The sequence below is a fragment of the Belonocnema kinseyi genome, chromosome 6 (assembly GCF_010883055.1).
Source record: "Belonocnema kinseyi isolate 2016_QV_RU_SX_M_011 chromosome 6, B_treatae_v1, whole genome shotgun sequence".
Lineage (NCBI taxonomy): Eukaryota > Metazoa > Arthropoda > Insecta > Hymenoptera > Cynipidae > Belonocnema > Belonocnema kinseyi.
In genome coordinates this window covers 125,800,580-125,818,503 of record NC_046662.1, presented here as the reverse complement: position 1 = coordinate 125,818,503, position 17,924 = coordinate 125,800,580, and the positions used below count along the sequence as shown (strand labels likewise).

The 17,924-nt window shown below is 30.2% G+C and overlaps 1 protein-coding gene across 1 annotated transcript in view; it reads left to right on the top strand.

Annotated features, from left to right (window-relative positions):
- Positions 1-17,924, top strand: part of LOC117174188 — a 1,286,801-nt gene that overhangs the window by 1,005,466 nt on the left and 263,411 nt on the right. The window contains exons 23-25 of the mRNA XM_033363042.1: positions 6,775-7,072; positions 7,161-7,314; positions 7,393-7,555. Coding sequence (XP_033218933.1) covers positions 6,775-7,072; positions 7,161-7,314; positions 7,393-7,555 — 615 coding nt within the window. The remainder of the gene's footprint in view (positions 1-6,774; positions 7,073-7,160; positions 7,315-7,392; positions 7,556-17,924) is intronic.

The following is a 17,924-nucleotide window of genomic DNA, read 5'->3' as shown; positions in this document are numbered from 1 at the left end:
GAAAATTAAAATTCGAAAATTTTTTCTAAAGCCTCCAGGGGACTTCGTTTTCGCACGAAAAAATTTTATGTGCCCTTATTGCATCCGGACCCACAATTTAGGCAACCGTGAAGACACATACTTTGATCCTGTTTTGCGGGCTCGTTAGATGGCTCTGTAGTACTGTCCCCCGTTACACGTCGCTCACAATAAGAAACACGATCAAAATAAAAAAGTTGTGATAATAAAATAAAATTGTTATTTTTTATCATGCACTCTTGGATTTTTTATTTTAGTGCAAATGTTGATAAATGTTTATAGGTTTTAAAAACGGTTAAGATGTAAAAAAAAGTAAGTGAATAATTTAGAAACGTGAATCTTCAGAAAAGCGATTGACGTATTATTTTATCATATAAAAATGCCAAGCTGTTATTAATTGAATAAAATTGAACAATTACAAATTAATATTAGAGATAAAATATTTTTTCTCAGAAAGAGTTCTCAATTTCTAATTATTCGCAATTATTAAAACATAAATTTATTTTATAATAAAAAAAGTTTTAATTAATTCAACTTTCTAAATTTTTGGTTTATTGAAATATAAGTACTCAAAATGATGGACAAAATTCTTTCTAAATTGAACAGTGAATTCACATCAATGTCGGTGATGTTATATTCGGTAATCCTTAGATTATGACTTCCCTTTTACCACTTATGATTGCCGTAAAATCAATTTTTTCTATTATTCGCAAGGTAGCCACTAAAATTGAAGCAAAAATCTGGAATAATTTCTTGGTCAAAACAATTCTACGCCAGTCAATAAAATTCAAAGTTTAAGTATTTGAAGCTGAAAATTTGGTTATTTAAAGAATTTAAGACTACATTTCAAATTAAACCAATCGAAGTAGAAGTTTTCTGATCACTGAGCGTTCTAAATATTTAAATGAAACATTTAAAACAGCGATTCCAATCTCAACCGTTCATTAATATATGTAAAAATGACAAGCCTTATAGAAACTTTTTATAAATAAAGCATTTGAAATTATACAATATTGATTCAGAAGCTTTTAATTTTGTTTAATTTAAAATCATGCCACGTGAAATTTAAGTATGAAAAATATATATTTTCATTCTTGTTACGATTTGATTTGAATTAGTAAAAATGTATACTTCAAAAATAGCATCTGAAAATTCAGGTTTCTAAACTGCTTACATTTAAACTTAATAATTTCTTAAGTTTAGCATTTCAAACTCAAAGTTTAAAACAATTCGTAGAATGAAAATAAACTCTTATTCTTTGATAGGCTAAAATATCGAAAAATATCCATACGGTTACCTAAGATTTGATGAACCTAAATGAATCTAATATTATACAATGAATAATTTCAAACCTTTAAAATAAAACAATTTTATGATTAGGCATTGCAAACCAAATTATTTGAAATATTCCAAAATTAATATTTTGAATATTTAAAACTAGAATTGTCAAGAATTTTAAATGAAACATATTTATACATTCAAAATTGTTATATTGCAAGAAACTTAAAAGGATTGGATAAGTTTTTCTACTAAAAATTTAAGAAATTACCTACAATTTTTTAGTCAGAGTTTCAAAATATTGAATAATATTGAAAAAAATATTGATCAAAATATATATCAAAATATTGAATTTCAAAATATATTTTGAGTTAGGGTTTAAAAGTTTTCACTACAGCATTTTGATTTTGCCTTAATTATTCACAAGCGCATTTTTACTCAGTCAAACAAATTTCAACAATGTGAATTTAATAAGAAGTAAATAAACTTTTTACAATAATGTACCCGCTAAATCAAACTGCCTACCGGATAATCAGACATTTTAAACGGAATGAATTTCACATGTTGTTATTCTATATACTTTTAACATTTCATTCGGTATACTGCCTAAACATTATATTTGTTTGTATTTAAAACTTTTGTTAAATCACTAAAAATGTAATATCTAACCAATAAACACGTGTGCGCCATGTTTGTTGTAAACGAAAACTGCAGAGGGCGTATTGCAGGCAAAGTGAATTTACTCAATTTAATCCGATTGGGAACAATTAACACAATAAGTAACAATTTAAACCGATTCAACTTTTGATTACTCTTAATCGTTATTAATCGTGTCCAATCAATTATTTCTAGGAGGGTTCTTGCTTTATAATAAAAAAGTAACGCTCGATAATAAGGTTATAGAGTCAGTTCCTTTTTTTTAAAGTTCTAAGACAACTCTAATTTTATTAATTATTCCAGAATATTTTGGACTTGTGTCCAGTTGGAAAATTTCATCAAGATTAATAAATTTCATGAGAATAATTTCGAACTATATTTTATATCTAGTAAAAATTTGGATTGATAATTCTTAAATTTTTCTTACAAAATTTGAAAAAGCTTGAACTTTTTGAATTATGATCCAATCGAAAAATGTAGTTGATATAATTTCTAAATGTATTTGATATATAGTGAAAAATTCGAATGAAATTTCCAAATCTTCCCGAAAAATATTTTTTTAACATTTTGAAAATTTTGAAAAGTACATAACTTTACTAATATTCATTGAAATCAAAAATTGCGTTTGAATAATTTACAAACTTTGTATCCATATTTAACAAACTTTGACAAAATTTTCTATAATTTAAAGAAAAAAATTTCGTAACATTTTTAAAATGCTCCAAATTTTTTTGACTTTCTTTAGAAATATCTGGTTAACGAGCTTAAACTTAATTTTTGAACCTTTAAAAAGTGTTAGAAAGGTTAACTCGATTGGAAAAATCCTTTAAAATTTAGCGTGGATACAAAATTCAGATAACCAAACTGTTTAAAAAAAGTTACGCTAGCTAATCAAAATTATTTAAATAAAATTTGTTCTTGATTTGTTTCGTACTTTGCGTCGTTTTCCAAAAATTTAATTTGGTTATTTTTAATTTAATTTTAAATATTAAAACAGCAACTATGCATGCTTTAAAAAATGATCTATAAGAAATCTGTAGCTCTTTTTTGGCAGAACAACTTTAATCTGATCTTTTTTTTTCGTATGTTGTGAATATTCGCAAAAAAAGAACGACGTAAATTTTGAAAGTACATACATTATTCGCGTAAGCCAAACTAAATCGCAAAAGGACGCGAATCGCATGCCAAGTACTTTTTCATGTTTTACATTAAAAATAATAATTCTGTAAAATGGCATACGTAAACTACTTGTTTTTAGAAGTCCATATTTTTCCAAGTTTCACTAATTATTTTAAGGTTTCATATATACGAGTCGAGTTAAAAACATGGAAAATTCCCTTTTAGAAAATAAAAAAAGACAACTCTCATGTTTTAATCTCAACTAAAGAAGGCTGTAAATATCATTATTTAAAAAATCGAAAAATTCGTTGATCTTCAAATTGAAAAATATATCAATATCTTTGGTTTTGAAAGTGATAGTTTTAAATTGAAGAAGTCTTTGTTTATGAAAAACCACCTATACAAAAAAGAATATTGTTTACAGTTTTACTAGTTCTAAAAACAAACCACATCTATAAATAATATTTTTTTTCAAAAAAGAATTGAAAACTTACTATTTGTATTTTTCTTTTCTTCAAAAAATTCAATCGCTTCTGCGTACGTTTCTATTGGGATATTTCTTTGTGAGACACGTAGATACAAAGGTAAAAATATGCCCGCTATGCACACACATTCTCATCACGCGCCTAGGGCGCGCGACTGTTGTTTCTCGCGCTTCGCGCTCGATGTTGTATTTATCTCGCGCCACGCGCTCGTTCTTTATATTTTCGCACATTTTTGCGCAAACATTTTAAAATTAAGACTTGAAACATCCAAAACGGTAATTTTGTGATTGCGAATTCTCTTTCGTTAAAAAAGCTTATCTCGAGAGTTTGAGCACACCTACGACACGCGACTGAGGTCAATCGCATTACGCGCTTAGTCTTTGCACTTCTTCCGGATTCGGGGACAGACCTTTTAAACTCAAAGGTAAACAGACCGACAACTGTACCCAACTGTGAATTCCCGGAGCTGAATACACGTCCCAGTGTTGGTCCAATTTTGGCAGCCACAATTCGGCTATCGATATTGGGCCAATATCGGCATTTTAATCGGCTCAATGTTGCACCAGTTCTGGTAGCCTATATTGGCTATTTATATTTTCCGATCCTCCACCGATGCTTGGCCCAGCATCGGCACTTTTTTGCGCCAAGTCTCAATTTTAGCACCTAAAAAACCAATCTTACACGAAAGATAAAATTTTTGTTGTTGAAAAATCGCCAAAGTTCATGATGAAATTGTTAAGTTCTGTCATTAAAAATTTTGAATGTTTGCGAAAAATTACATTTCCTTTCATTGCAAAAACTTGTAAAGCAGCCTACAGCGGAGAAAACGAAATATTACGCGAAGAAAAATTGTAATCGATTAAAAGTATTTATTTAAAAATATTTGTATTTATATTCCTGTTAACAGTTCGTGTATTTTACATTTACATTAACTTTTCTGAACTGTAACTTATGAGGATTACTTTTTGACAGTGTTTCAACTTGTCGGTTTAGCGAAGTGGTTAGCACTCCCGACTGCTAGGCGATAGATTTAAGTATATAGACATAGATGCGATGCCCCGTAGCGTTAAAAATTTTACTTTTAATATAATGTTCAAAATGTAACTTTTGCATTCAATCTAAACAGAACCATTAATATTCATATTCAAAGTACTCGCAATACATAAAAATTTATTTTTTAAATACCTTTTTTGTCATATCTTTAGACTCGTTAAAATTAAGCAAAATGTTTAAATGAAGTTTCAATTCTTGAAATTATAAATAATATTCGAATGATATGCATTCGTATAATGATGAATGAATAAAGCGGATGCGTCCTAAGAAAAATTCAAGGATTTTTTATCAGTTTTTGAATTCAATGCGGCATCCAGGTTGATCCGATATTGGTACCCAGTGTTGGGCCGACAATGGCAGCCAAACCTTGGCTGCCAAACGCAGGCCATAGTTATCATTCCGTCATTGGCGCGATGATGGCAGCCGAGCTTCAGCACATGATAATCACGTATCTCGTGCTTCGCACTCGATTTTGTCCAACCTATCAACTTTTGGACATTATACACAACACTTTTATATAAATTAAAATACATTTTTTATGTGACTCTGCCAGGGATTACTTATTACAAAATTGCAAAATAAAAAACAAATTGTATTTGCCATGATTATTTTTGTATTTGTTTCTTATTTTGCTTCAAATTGTATTCTAAGCTGCTCTGAAACATGTATCATTCTTAATTTGTAGTTCTTTTCAGGGCGCGTAATTTGAGCTTTTTCATTTTTTTCGTATCTTGCATAGTTTGACCAAAAAATGGAATTTTTGGATTTTTCATTATTTTGGGTACGATCAAATTTGGAGTGTTCAACTTCTCGACCAAATTAGAAAAGTTGTTATCACAGTCCTGTACGGCTTTCAAAAAGAAAAGTTTTTCTTTTCTTGACTTTTTTTCATATCATGCGTTTTTTGGCTTAAAATGTTCATTTTAGTTTGTTTTTTTGGATTTTGAAAATTCTCTAACTCTGATAATTTTCTTTTTATAGAAAAAAGTCATGGGGATAAACTGTTTGAGTTTCTGAGTACAATAAACAACCGTACATAGAATTTTCAAATCCTGAAAAAATGTGGTTTCAAACATTTTTGGTACGATAAAATTTGGAATTTTCAATTTTTCGACCAAATTGAAAAAGTTGTGATCATAGTCCTGTAGGGCTTTCAAAATGCAAAGTTTTTCTTTTCTTGACTTTTTTCATATCATGCGTTGTTCGGCTTAAAATGTTCATTTTAGTTTGTTTTTCTGGATTTTGAAAATGCTATAACTCTAGTAATTCTTGATTTTTCAAAAAAAAGTCATTAGGATAAATTGTTAATTCTTTGAATTCTATGTATAACCGTAGAGAGAAATTTTGAAGTTTTAAAAAAGTGGCCTCAAAAATATTCAAAATATGCCCACTTTTTGAATTTTCATCCAAAATGGCTGGCTAACGAAGTTGACCTTTAGTTTAGGACACTACACGAGTGTACCAAAGGGCAATCTAATAGATTATTTTTTTCAAAAGTTGTCGTGTTCACAGACAGACAGACAGAAATACACACATTCGTAAAAACCTGTTTTGCGGATTCAGGAGGTCTCAAAACGTGGACATTTGACAAAAACTGGGGAGGGGGGGGGGTCAAATTTTACAAAAATCTAATACCTTCTCTGATGAGAATGTAAAAAATGTTGAAAAAAGATCCAGTATGGCAGCAGTAATCAATACCCGAAACACTAAAAATAAGCAAAATTGATTACTTGAGTTGTATTATAATTAATCTGCAGCAAGTTTTCTATCCTTCTAAATCTGTACCCCTAATCCGAATGAATTCGTCACCAATCTTAAACAACCTTTCAGCTGAATACACTACGTGGGTAAAATAAGCGAGCGTAAAGTAAGCTATATTAGTAGCCCAGCTTAAGAAAGTAACCGAAATCGATTATTTGTTAACTAGTTTGGATTCAGCCGGATATGAATCTTTGGTTCTATCTCAGATTCGCTTGAAATTAAATTGATTTTTTAAGATATAGATTTCGGATTAAAATACATTAAAATTAATGCAAATTTTTCTGTTTGAAATGTTTACAACGTCTAGTTGAGCATTATTAAAGAATTTACCTATAAAAATGTAACTCTTAGTTCGTTTAAAGTAATTATTTGATATCTCTAATTTCAACATTCATACCCACAGGTAAACCTAGGTGGTTTCGATCCAGATAACTTGTTGCGAGTGGGAGCTGAAGGACACTTGATTGAAGGATACGTCGGTTGCCTTAGGGGTTTGATGATTGGAAAATACCAAGTTGATCTCCCAGGTTTAGCAAATGAGGCAAGTCACGAAGGCAGCAAAGGAGTTATTCCAAATTGCAACATGAAGTGCGACAGTACCCCCTGCAAGAATATGGGAATCTGTTCAGAAGATTTTGGCAAACAGGAGTCTTCTTGCAATTGTGAGCTAACATCTTACTTTGGAGAAAACTGTGTTGAGGGTAAATTTTTATTTCAAATGTTGGCCCTCCTAAGTCTAATAAAGTACTTTATGATATGACATGAATATTTTTATTGTCAATTTCATAGAGAAGGGTGCCGATTTCAGTGGTGAAAGTGTACTTCAACGAGAATTCGACCTGGAGGGAGAAGTCTATCAAGTTAAAGTGCAATTGGCATTCTCCACAACGGATAACAATCGGCAAAGAACACAAGCTTTACTTCTACTTCAAACAGAGAACAAGTAATTAGCCCCTGATTTTGAAAGTACAATTTGATCAAGTAAAAGTGTTAAAATATATAATTTTGCATAACATTTTAGAAGAAGCTACTATCTTTTAGTGGCTTTAACATCAGAGGGTCACTTGAATTTTGAAGAGGACAGAGAAGGACAAAGTTATGGTGTACATCTTGACGGAAACTTCTTGAATGGGGCAAGACATAGCGTTTATTACACTCGGGTCAACAATTGCTCAACACTCATGGTGAGTATACTAAGAGGTACACTAGTAGCCATGTTAAGGGAAACTTTTGCTGAAAAACTTAAATAGAAAATAACACATAAAATAGTATATAGAAATGTAAGAATAATATATTTCCAAAAAATTTGCATTCCTGAAACGCTACTATCACGTATAGTTTAGATGCCGATAAATAAAAAAAAATGTAATCTAAAATATTTTTTTCCAATAGCGTATTAGTATTCGAGAAAAATTTATTAATAGCTCTGCTTGTAATAGTAATGACCTGAAAATATTCATAATATTTATTGACAAATGTGATGAAAGAAAATGATTATCTTCACTCACAGCAGAGATATTCGCGGGATATCCTATTTATATACCGAGCTAAGTTTACTTTTATATTTAAAAAATTTATTGATAAATAATGTGCACTTTACCTCTTGCATGTTTGAAACATTTAACGACGGATTTTTACGCTGCAAAATATTTTTCTGTAAAATGAAAATATATGTAGCCGGGGAACACCTGAAAAAATAGAATGGATGGCGTCTACGAGTATAAAATCCAATAGAATAGTACACCAAATATTGAGGCGAATTTCTGATCCAAGTGGAACCAAGAGTGACAACAGTGGCATAAGCCGAAATAGCTGTCACACAGGGAGGGGGCAATTCTTTTTTTTTGTGGCAGAAAATGGGATTTTTAAAATTCTTTATTTAATTTAATGAATAGACATACAATTCATAAATATTGAAGAGCCGTTGCACATGTCGGTATTTTCAAAATTGCAATGGGATTTCTAATATTATATAATTAGTGTTTTTTTTTCCATTCAATTTTTGTGTTAAATATTTGGTTAGGTTTAAACTTATAGTACGCAGTCAAAAATGTTTAATAGTAAATTATTCACCTAGCAGGAGCAGAGGGGCATTTTCGACGAGTTCATATTTTCAGTACGAGATATTTTTTATAAAAAATGGATGATTCAGACATTTCTCTAAATAACTTCACGATTTCAGCCCATATTGGATTTCGAATAAAGGAAGCATGATTGACGGTAATATTAAGGGCATGTGATACTTACAGTTTTCCCAGCTTTTTTTCCACCAAAATGAAAATTTTTAAAAACTGAATTCGGAGATGCTATGAAATATCATAATGGACATCCCCAGACTTTTTTTGAGGGATAATAACAACAAAAATTATTGTACTAAATAAAAATTGTATGCATATGTATTATTTTGAGGTCACGTCTTTTTTCATTTCTGCCTTTCCGATAATCTGAAAATTATTTATGAAATAAACTTTTTTGATTGCCTGCAAACAAGGTTAGTTCCGGAAGATTAGTTACTATGTTTATTTGTAAGTCCTAAGTTTTCGGCCAAAAATATTGTGCAGTTTGGAAGTAACGCTCAAGTGAATTGTAACAAACATAACCTCGAAATATACACGCACGTTGTTAGCAATATCAAACATTTTTTGATAAAAATGCACAAAAAAGTGTGTGGGGACGTCCGTTAGCAGGTTCGCTATCATTTCCCAAATTTCTAAGACAAAATATTTATTATTCTAGGAAAAAATCCGGGGGAACCTAAAACTGGTAAAATCGAGAGTTTTCTAAGTATCACATGCCCTCAAGGGTAATTTATGGTAACTTATAATAAATTGCCCAAAATTCAATTTAAAACTTTCTATAAAATTCTGGAAAATTATGGAAATTTTAGGTCATATATGATAATGTGACAGGTAAATATAGTAAATGACTATCAATTACCCAAAATTTAATTTTAAACATATTAGTAAATTTCCGGATGCATTTTTGGTATTTTATGGAAAGATTTCAGTAACGTATGGTAACTTACCATAATTTCCCCCAAATTCAACTTAAACATATCTCTAAATCTCTGGAAATTTATGGAAATTGTTCGATATTAATGGTTTCGAAACAGGTAAATATGTTAAAATACCATAAATTACCCATAATTCGATTTTAAACATTTTTATAAATTTCCGGAAATCTACGATTTTTTTGTAATTTATGGTAATATTACAGCTAATTTATGGCGATTTACCATAAATTGCAAAAGAATCAATTTAAACATGTATATAAATTTCCGGAGTTCAATGAAAATTTTTGCTTAGTACATAAGAAACTATATGTTTCACCTATAGATCCCACCTATAAGAAATGACGCATGATCATATAGTAGGGTACATCGAAAAACACCATTTTTCGAAATTGATATCGCCTCGAGTGGAGACATTTTCTATTCAGTAATACTCTTATCTATGCAAATTTTAATCTTGATCGGAAAACATACAAAAATAAAATAATTTAAAAAAAAATAATAAAAAAATAAAAAAAATAAAAATAAAAAAAATCGGTTAAAAGCAACTATCAGGCCATTTCTTTGTATGCTTCTGGCTACTTCCGCAGCTGTAAACGATGATAAAAGGTCAGAACGAGAGCAGTTTAGAGCAACAAAAAAAAAGACTTTGGACAAAAAGATACCCCTATTTACACCCACCAATCAGGGGTATATTATGCCTAAATTTGAGAAGACCCAGGATTCAACACGTGGAGGTGGCTTCTCGTCGAATCCTACCCACTCCCTGACCAACCAACGAAACATAAGGAAGTTACCTATTAGTTAACTGTAGAAAAATCTGATTTGGTCCTGAGTTTAGGTAAATTTTTGCGAGACTGAGGTGCGTTCCTAATGAAACCGTCTCTTGGCTCCGGGCCCCGTAATTTAAGAGTGCCCTTAACACTGAGTCTTCCTTCGGTTCCTTCTTAATGAACGCAAAAAACAGCAAGATTAAATTTTATATTGTTGAAATTCGGATTCTACGTTAAAACTTCCATTAGAAACTCACGGAGCAATCGCAATACTTTTTTTGCAGAGTTAATAATTTAAAAAAATGTCATTAACTTCTGCTGCAGGTGACTTCAAGCACAACTATAATAGCTCAAGTAGTATGTTGCGCACGAAGATTAAAAATAAAATTCTCTCTCACTTGCATCGCAGCTTTGTTGTCTGCGGTTTCCACTGCGTGGCACTAGCATCCAGAGAAAATTCTTACAGTTACCGATGGCACGCTATTTCATTTTTTAAAGTTTTTAACGCTGCAAGAAAAAGTATTGCGATTACTCAGTGAGTTCCTAATGCAAATTTTAACGTAGAAGCAGAATTTCAACAATTTAAAAGTTGATCTTGTTGATTTTCTGAGTTTTTAAAGAAGGAACCGAAGGGGGGCACAGTGTGGTCTTTAAGGCGAAACGGTAGGTTTATAAATCAATTTAATTACGATAAAAAGCAAGATAAAATGTAAACACGAAAGGTAGTATAAATATATCCCTGAAGTTTCAGAAAAGCAAAGAGAAAAAAGTTTTGAATAAAAATCTTATTCATTTGCATGTTTAAGTTACAGTTCTACATTTTAATTGATACAAACATTGTCAGGTTAATTGAAATGGGGTCAATTCTACTTGTAGTTCTAAGTTTCTTCAAATGAGTAACGTGCGTCTAAATTTTTAAGCACCTGTAGTACAATGAAATTAATTTTATTGTGTTACCACGTGAACACTTAAGTTAAGTTGTGTTGCGTTAAGCAAAATTTCGTTAGGTTCTGTTAAGTTAGATTCATTTGTACGTTAAGATAAAGTTAACCAATTAAATATAGCACACATTTAGGACTGAGAACCGTACGCTTACATAGCTACACGTGTGGTTGAATTTAATTCGGCTAGGTTAGGTTAGGTCAGGTTTTGTTAGGTTAGGATAGGTTAAACCTCTATGTAGGTTAAGCCGAAGCTAAATGAAACGGTACCGCAAACACAACGGGACAACACAATGAGTTTAATTGTGTTACGTGAAGTTAAGTTAGGTTAGGTTAGGTCAGGTTTTTTTAGCTTAGGATAGGTTTCACCTCTTTGCAGGTTAAGCCCAAGCTGATTTAAACGGTACCGCAAACACAACGGGACAACACAATCAGTTTAATTGTGTTTCGTGAGGTTAGGTTAGGTTAGGTTAAATTTATTTCTAGGTTAGGCTCGAGTCGACCCATTTGATGTAGCACACATTTGCTACTGGGAAAATATGCTTCCAGAGCTTTACGTGTAGTTCAATAAAATTCTGTTAATTCAGGATAGGTGAGGTCAGGTTCTGTTGGGTATAGTTATGTTAAATAAGTTGATATCAGGCAAGGGTTGATCCTTCACAGTTGTCGACATGTTTTTGAAGTGAAAATTTGCATCACTGGCATTATTTTGAAATTTATTTGCCTCAGTGCATGATTTTTCGTCATTTTTTGAGGTTATGGCGCAACCATGACGTGATGTGTGATTTTTGATACCGAATTTGAATTCAGCGCACCAAAATCCATAGGAATACGTGTGTCTTTTTATCAGATCAGCACACTTTTTTTGTGTGGCTGTGTTATTATCGATAGCTGGTCCAATTTAATGCCAGATTAAGCAAATCTGCAAATACCTCAAGACATTTTAGGTTATGTTTCTATGTTTACCTTTCAGCTCCACTCTCCTCATCATTGTTTTCAGGTTCTTTTTTCAGAATTATCACACCAGATGGGATCGAAAAATTGTTGGATTATCAACTTCAACTCCTAAATATTTGATTTAAAAAAAAAGAAAGTTAACCACATATTTTAAATGAGAAAAAATTAAAGAAATGTACAACTTCAAGTCGGGTGGTCACTGACTGGGAAAACCGGGAACTACAGCCCAGATCTTTAAACATCAAGAAGTACCCTAGAGTTTAGAGGAAAACCCGGAATTTTCTTGATTAATTTTTTACTTTTGTTGATTTTATCTAAATTTTCCTAAAAAGTCATCTTTTTTTGTGTAGCAAATTCAACTATATTGACGAACACTCGTCTATTTCGAACAGTTAGTTCGATCTTTTAGATTAAAAGTTCGCATTTTAATCTGAATAATAAATAAAAATAAAAATAAATAAATATAATAAATAAAAATAAATAATAAATAAATAAATAAATAAATAAAAATAAATAAAAAACTCGATTTTTAATTTGAAAATTTTTACTATTTAATTTCGCAATCAGAATTAAACTCTTTTGTTTAAAAAGTCAACTATTTTCTTGAACATTATTCCATTTTCGACAGAAGCTTTCATCTTTGAAATGAAAAACTCGAGTTTTAATTTGAAAATTTTTACTATGAAATTCCGCGTTCAGAATTAATCTGTTTCGTTTAAATATTCAACTATTTTGTTGAACAATATTTCAATTTCGACAACAACTTTCATCGGTTAAATAAAAAACTCGATTTTTAATATGAAAATTTTTACTATTAAATTTCGCAATCAGAATTAATCTCTTTCTTTTAAAAAGTAAATTATTTTCTCGAACATTATTCCATTTTCGACAGAAGATTTCATCTTTGAAATAAAAAACTCGATTTTTAATTTGAAAATTTTTACTATTAAATTCCGCGTTCAGAATTAATCTCTTTCGTTTAAAAATGCAACTATTTTGTTGAACCTTATTCCGTTTTTGACAGAAGCTTTCATCTTGGAAATGAAAATCTCGATTTTTAATTTGACCGGAAAAATATACATCCATAAAATATTTTCAAAATGTCAGCAGCTTACAATTAATAATTATTACAAGTGATTACAAAAATCCAAATAACTTTGGATTTGATGGATAGTCCAGAATGGGAAAAGGATAGCTTAAAATAAATTATGATTCTTAAGTATGAGAAAGCTTTTAATACTTTTACTTGATTAAATAGCAATAGAAAATGGAAAAAGCTAAAAAATGTAGAAACTGTGGCCAAGATTCCAAATTTGAATGAAGGCAATTTTGTACTTATAGGGTGAGAGACTAATCGACTTTTATGAGGATTAATCGACTTAAAATTAAACTAATAATAGTGTCTAAATGCATATAAAATTGACAGTATGATGATAAATGGCATAGCTGTGATAGAACTGGCTCCACTTCTACAAACTAGATTTTCGTAAGATATCTTGAACCGGATCTAATCTGGGAATCTACACAAGTTCATGCCTGAAAAGAAGAAAATTTAATGTTTTTTTTGTAGGTCAATGAATCCTAATTCTGTTTAGGGGGTCATCCTTTTTTGTTGAAAATTTAATTGTTTTCTTGAAAATTCGTTTTTTGACTTAAAAATTCATTTTTTTGTAGAAATTTCATCTTTCTTGTTTAAAACTGAAAATATCTGATTAAAACTTCATCAAATTAACTTTTAAGTTGAAAATTCACAATTTCGGTTTTGAAAATTTGTATTTTCGCCTCAAAAATGCAGTAATTTTCTAGTTAAAGATTCGTAATTTCAGTTAAAAATTCATTATGTGTCTTAAAAATTCAACTATTTTGTTGATAAAACGTTTTTTTCTAAGTTTTTTTTTTAAATTGCAAATTCAACTATTTAACTTTTGTTTATAAATTCATATTTTTCAAATAAAGTTTTAATTATTTGGTTGAAAATGCATGTATTTTGTTAAAAAATTGACTTTTTGGTAGTAAATTAATCCTCTGGGCTGAAAATTTAACTTTTTAATTGAAAAATGCATGAGATTTATTGAGAAGATGTATTTTTTGTTAGAAAATCACGTCTTTTTTTGGATAAAAAAGCAACTGTTTGGCGCAAAATTAGTCTTTTTTAGTTGATGATTCAAACATTTTATTGAAAATTGCAATTTTTTTGATAAATTCAACTGTTTCTGATTTAAAATTAAATATTTTTTGGTTGAAATATTAAGTATTCAATTATTTGTTAAAAATTAATTCTTTTGGGTTAAAACTTCAACTCATTGGTTGATAAATGAACTACTTTCTTTAAAATTAATTGTTTTGGTTAAAGTTTCATAATCTTAGCTGAAAATTCATCTCATTTGCTTAAACTAAAACTACTTTGTGAAAAATTAGTTTTTTTTGTTTAACATTTATTTTTTCATTGATAATTTAACAACTTGGTTGAAAATGCAACTGTTTCTGATTTAAAAGTAAATATTTGGTGATAATTGGAACTACTTTCTTTAAAATTCATCTATTTTTGTTTGTTAAAGATTCATAAATTTGGTTGAAAATACATTTTTTTATTTGAAAACGATACTTCTTTGTGGAAATATTTTTTTGGTTAAAATTAATTTTTTAAAATGAAAATTTAACTATTTGGCAGAAAATTAACCTGTTAAGTTGAAAATTAATTTTTTGTTAGTTAAGGATTTTCGTATTTTGTTGAAAATTCGTATACTTCATATAAATTTAACTGTTTCTTTATTATTTATTATATATTAAAGCTTCATAATCTTAGTTGAAAATTATTTTTTTTTAAATTTACGTTCTGGGTTAAAACTCAATTTTTTAACTGAAAATTTAACTATTTGATTAAAAATTGAACTAAAATTAGTTAAAAATTTATTTCTCTTAGTGAAAAAATTTTCGCTAATTAATTTTTGTAACTGAATATTCAATTGTTTGTTTTTAAATTAATTTTTCTTAGTTGAGAATTTAAATATTTCATTAAAAATTCATATTTTTTGAATAAATTTAACTGTTTCTAATTTTTTTTAAAATCTTTTTTTGTTTGTAACATCAAATATTACATTTTTTGTTGAAAAATCATCTTCTTAGATTGTAAATTCAACTTTTTGGTTAAAAGTTGAACTAATTCCTTCAAAACTCATCTTTTTGTTTCAAGATTCATAATCTCAGTTGAAAATTCATTTTTTTTTGTTTGAAAATTTATATTCTGGGTTGAAACTCATTGAAAATTCGTATTCTTTTAATAAATTTAACTGTTTCTAATTTAAAACAAAATTTTGTTTGTAATATCAAATATTACATTTTTTTAAATTCATCTTCTTAGATTGTAAGTTCAACTTATTGCTTAAAAGTTGAACTACTTTATTCAAAATTCATTTTTTCGGTTGAAGCTTCATAATCTTAGTTGAAAATTCATCGTTTGTTAAAAATTAAACTATTTTATTAAAAATTCTTATTTTGGTTAAAAATTAATTGTTTATTACATTATAATTTAAAATATTCTTTGGCTGAAATATCAAATATTGCGTTTTTTGTAAAAAATTCAAATTCTTTGATTGAAAACTCCACTCTTTGGTTGAAAGTTAAGCTACTTTCTTCATAATTCATCTCTCTTGTTGAAAATTTATATTCTAGGTTAAATCTCAATTTTTTAAATGAAAATTTAACTATTTGGTTAGAAAATAAACTGTTTGGTTAAAGACTAATTTGTTTTAGTTGAGAATTCAAGTATTTTGTTCAAAATTCAACTTGTTGGTTGAAAGTTGTACTATTTTCTTTAAAATTCATTTTATTGATAAAAGATTCGTAATCTTACAATTAGTTTAAAATTAATTTCTTTTGTTGAAAAATCTTCTTTTTTTTAATTAATTTTTTTTAACTGAATATTCAACTGTTTGTTTTTCAAATTACTTTTTCTTCGTTGAGAATTTAAGTATTTCGTTGAAAATTCATATTTTTTGAATGAATTTAACTGTTTCTAATTTAAAACCTAAAAGATCTAAAATATCCAACTAGCTGTTCGAAATAGATGAGTATTCATCAATAAAGTTTATTTTGCTACCCAAAAAAGATGACTTTTTAGGAAAATTTAGATAAAATCGACAAAAGTAAAAAATTAATCTGGTAAGTTCCGGGCTTTCCTCTAAACTCAAGGGTACTTCTTGGTGTTCAAAAATCTGGGCTATAGTTCCCGGTTTTCCTAGTCAGTGACAACCCGACTTGAAGTTGTCCATTTCGTTAATTTGTTCTCACTTAAAATATGTGGTTGACTTTCTTTTTTTTGAGTCAATTATTTAGGGGTTGATGTTGATAATCCAACGATTTTTCGATCGCACCTGGTCTGATAATTCCGAAAAAAAGAACCTGAAAACAATGATGAGGAGAGTGGAGCTGAAAGGTAAACATAGAAACATAACCTAAAATTTCTTGAGGTATTTGCAGATTTGCTTAATCTGGCATTAAATTGAACCAGCTATGGATAATTATCCATAGCTGGTATAGATTTTGTATATTTGTGCTATAATTATTATAAAAATTATAGCACAAATATACAAAATTTACAAATGGATTTTAAGGTGAAACACTGGACAGTTAAAAACACACAAAATTGACTCATATATCTGTCAGACTGTATCTGTCAAAAATTGCTTGCTTCGGGATCGAACAGTAAAATACCAACAATCTCAATTCTAAATCTGCCTAAGTACAAAGCTGATATCAGGTTGTGTGCGTGCGATATACCTACGATGGCGACGCGACGCACACATGTTAAGGGTTGAGGGCCACTTTCATTTACCTCATGTCGGTGTCGGTGGTGCAGATATTTGCACATCGAACGGGTCCTGGAATCACTCGTGGATTTAAAATTCCAGGACTCGTTCGATGTGCAAAGATCTGCACCACCGATAATGACCGACATGAGGTAAATGAGAGTGGCCCTCAGCCCTTAACATGTATGCGTCGCGTCGCCATTGTAGGTACTAGGTTGCCTGATAAGTACCTGAAAATTCTAAGAGATGTCATTAGTATTCACTAATGTGAACCATTTTCGTCGAGCTTGATCCTTCAAATGACGCCTGTCAAACCTTCAGCCATTTATGTTTACGCATTTACAAGTTACAACACTGAGAAGCGACCAACCTCCGAGTTTTTTTTAATATGAAAAAATCTGAGTTTCGAGTTTTGATCAAACACTACTATCTTCGCAAGAAAACGATATCCGAGACCAAGGACAAGCTGGATAAGTATTACCCGGACTCTGCACCGTCGATTGGAACGATTATAAGTGGTTTGCCGAGTTTCGTTGTGGCCGTACGAGCACAGTTGATGATGAACGATCTGGGCGCCCAAAAAAGGTCACTACACCAGAAAATGTCGAAAAAATCCATGATATGATGTTGAATGGTCCCAAAGGGAAATTCAGAGAGGTAGCTAATGCTGTAGGCATATCATTGGAACGTGTGAGCAATATCGTGCATTCAGTTTTGGGCATGAAGAAGCTCTGCGCGCGATGGGTGCCGCGTTTGCTCACAGTGGACCAAAAGCGAATTCGCGTGACAACTTCCCAGCAGAATCTGACATTATTTTCGCGTAAGCCGACCGAGTATTTGCGCCCATTCATAACCAAGGATGAAACCTGGATCCACTACTACACTCCTGAGTCAACGCAACAGGCAAAACAGTGGGTTCCACCGAGCCAAAGTGCTCTGATGCGTCCAAAAACGCAACAATGGGTCGAAGTATTTTGGAGAGAAGTCTACGAAGTTCAGCATAGACTGGACGAAGACTCAGAAAATATAAATAGCTTCAAGGAGTTATGTGTTGCACTCATAAC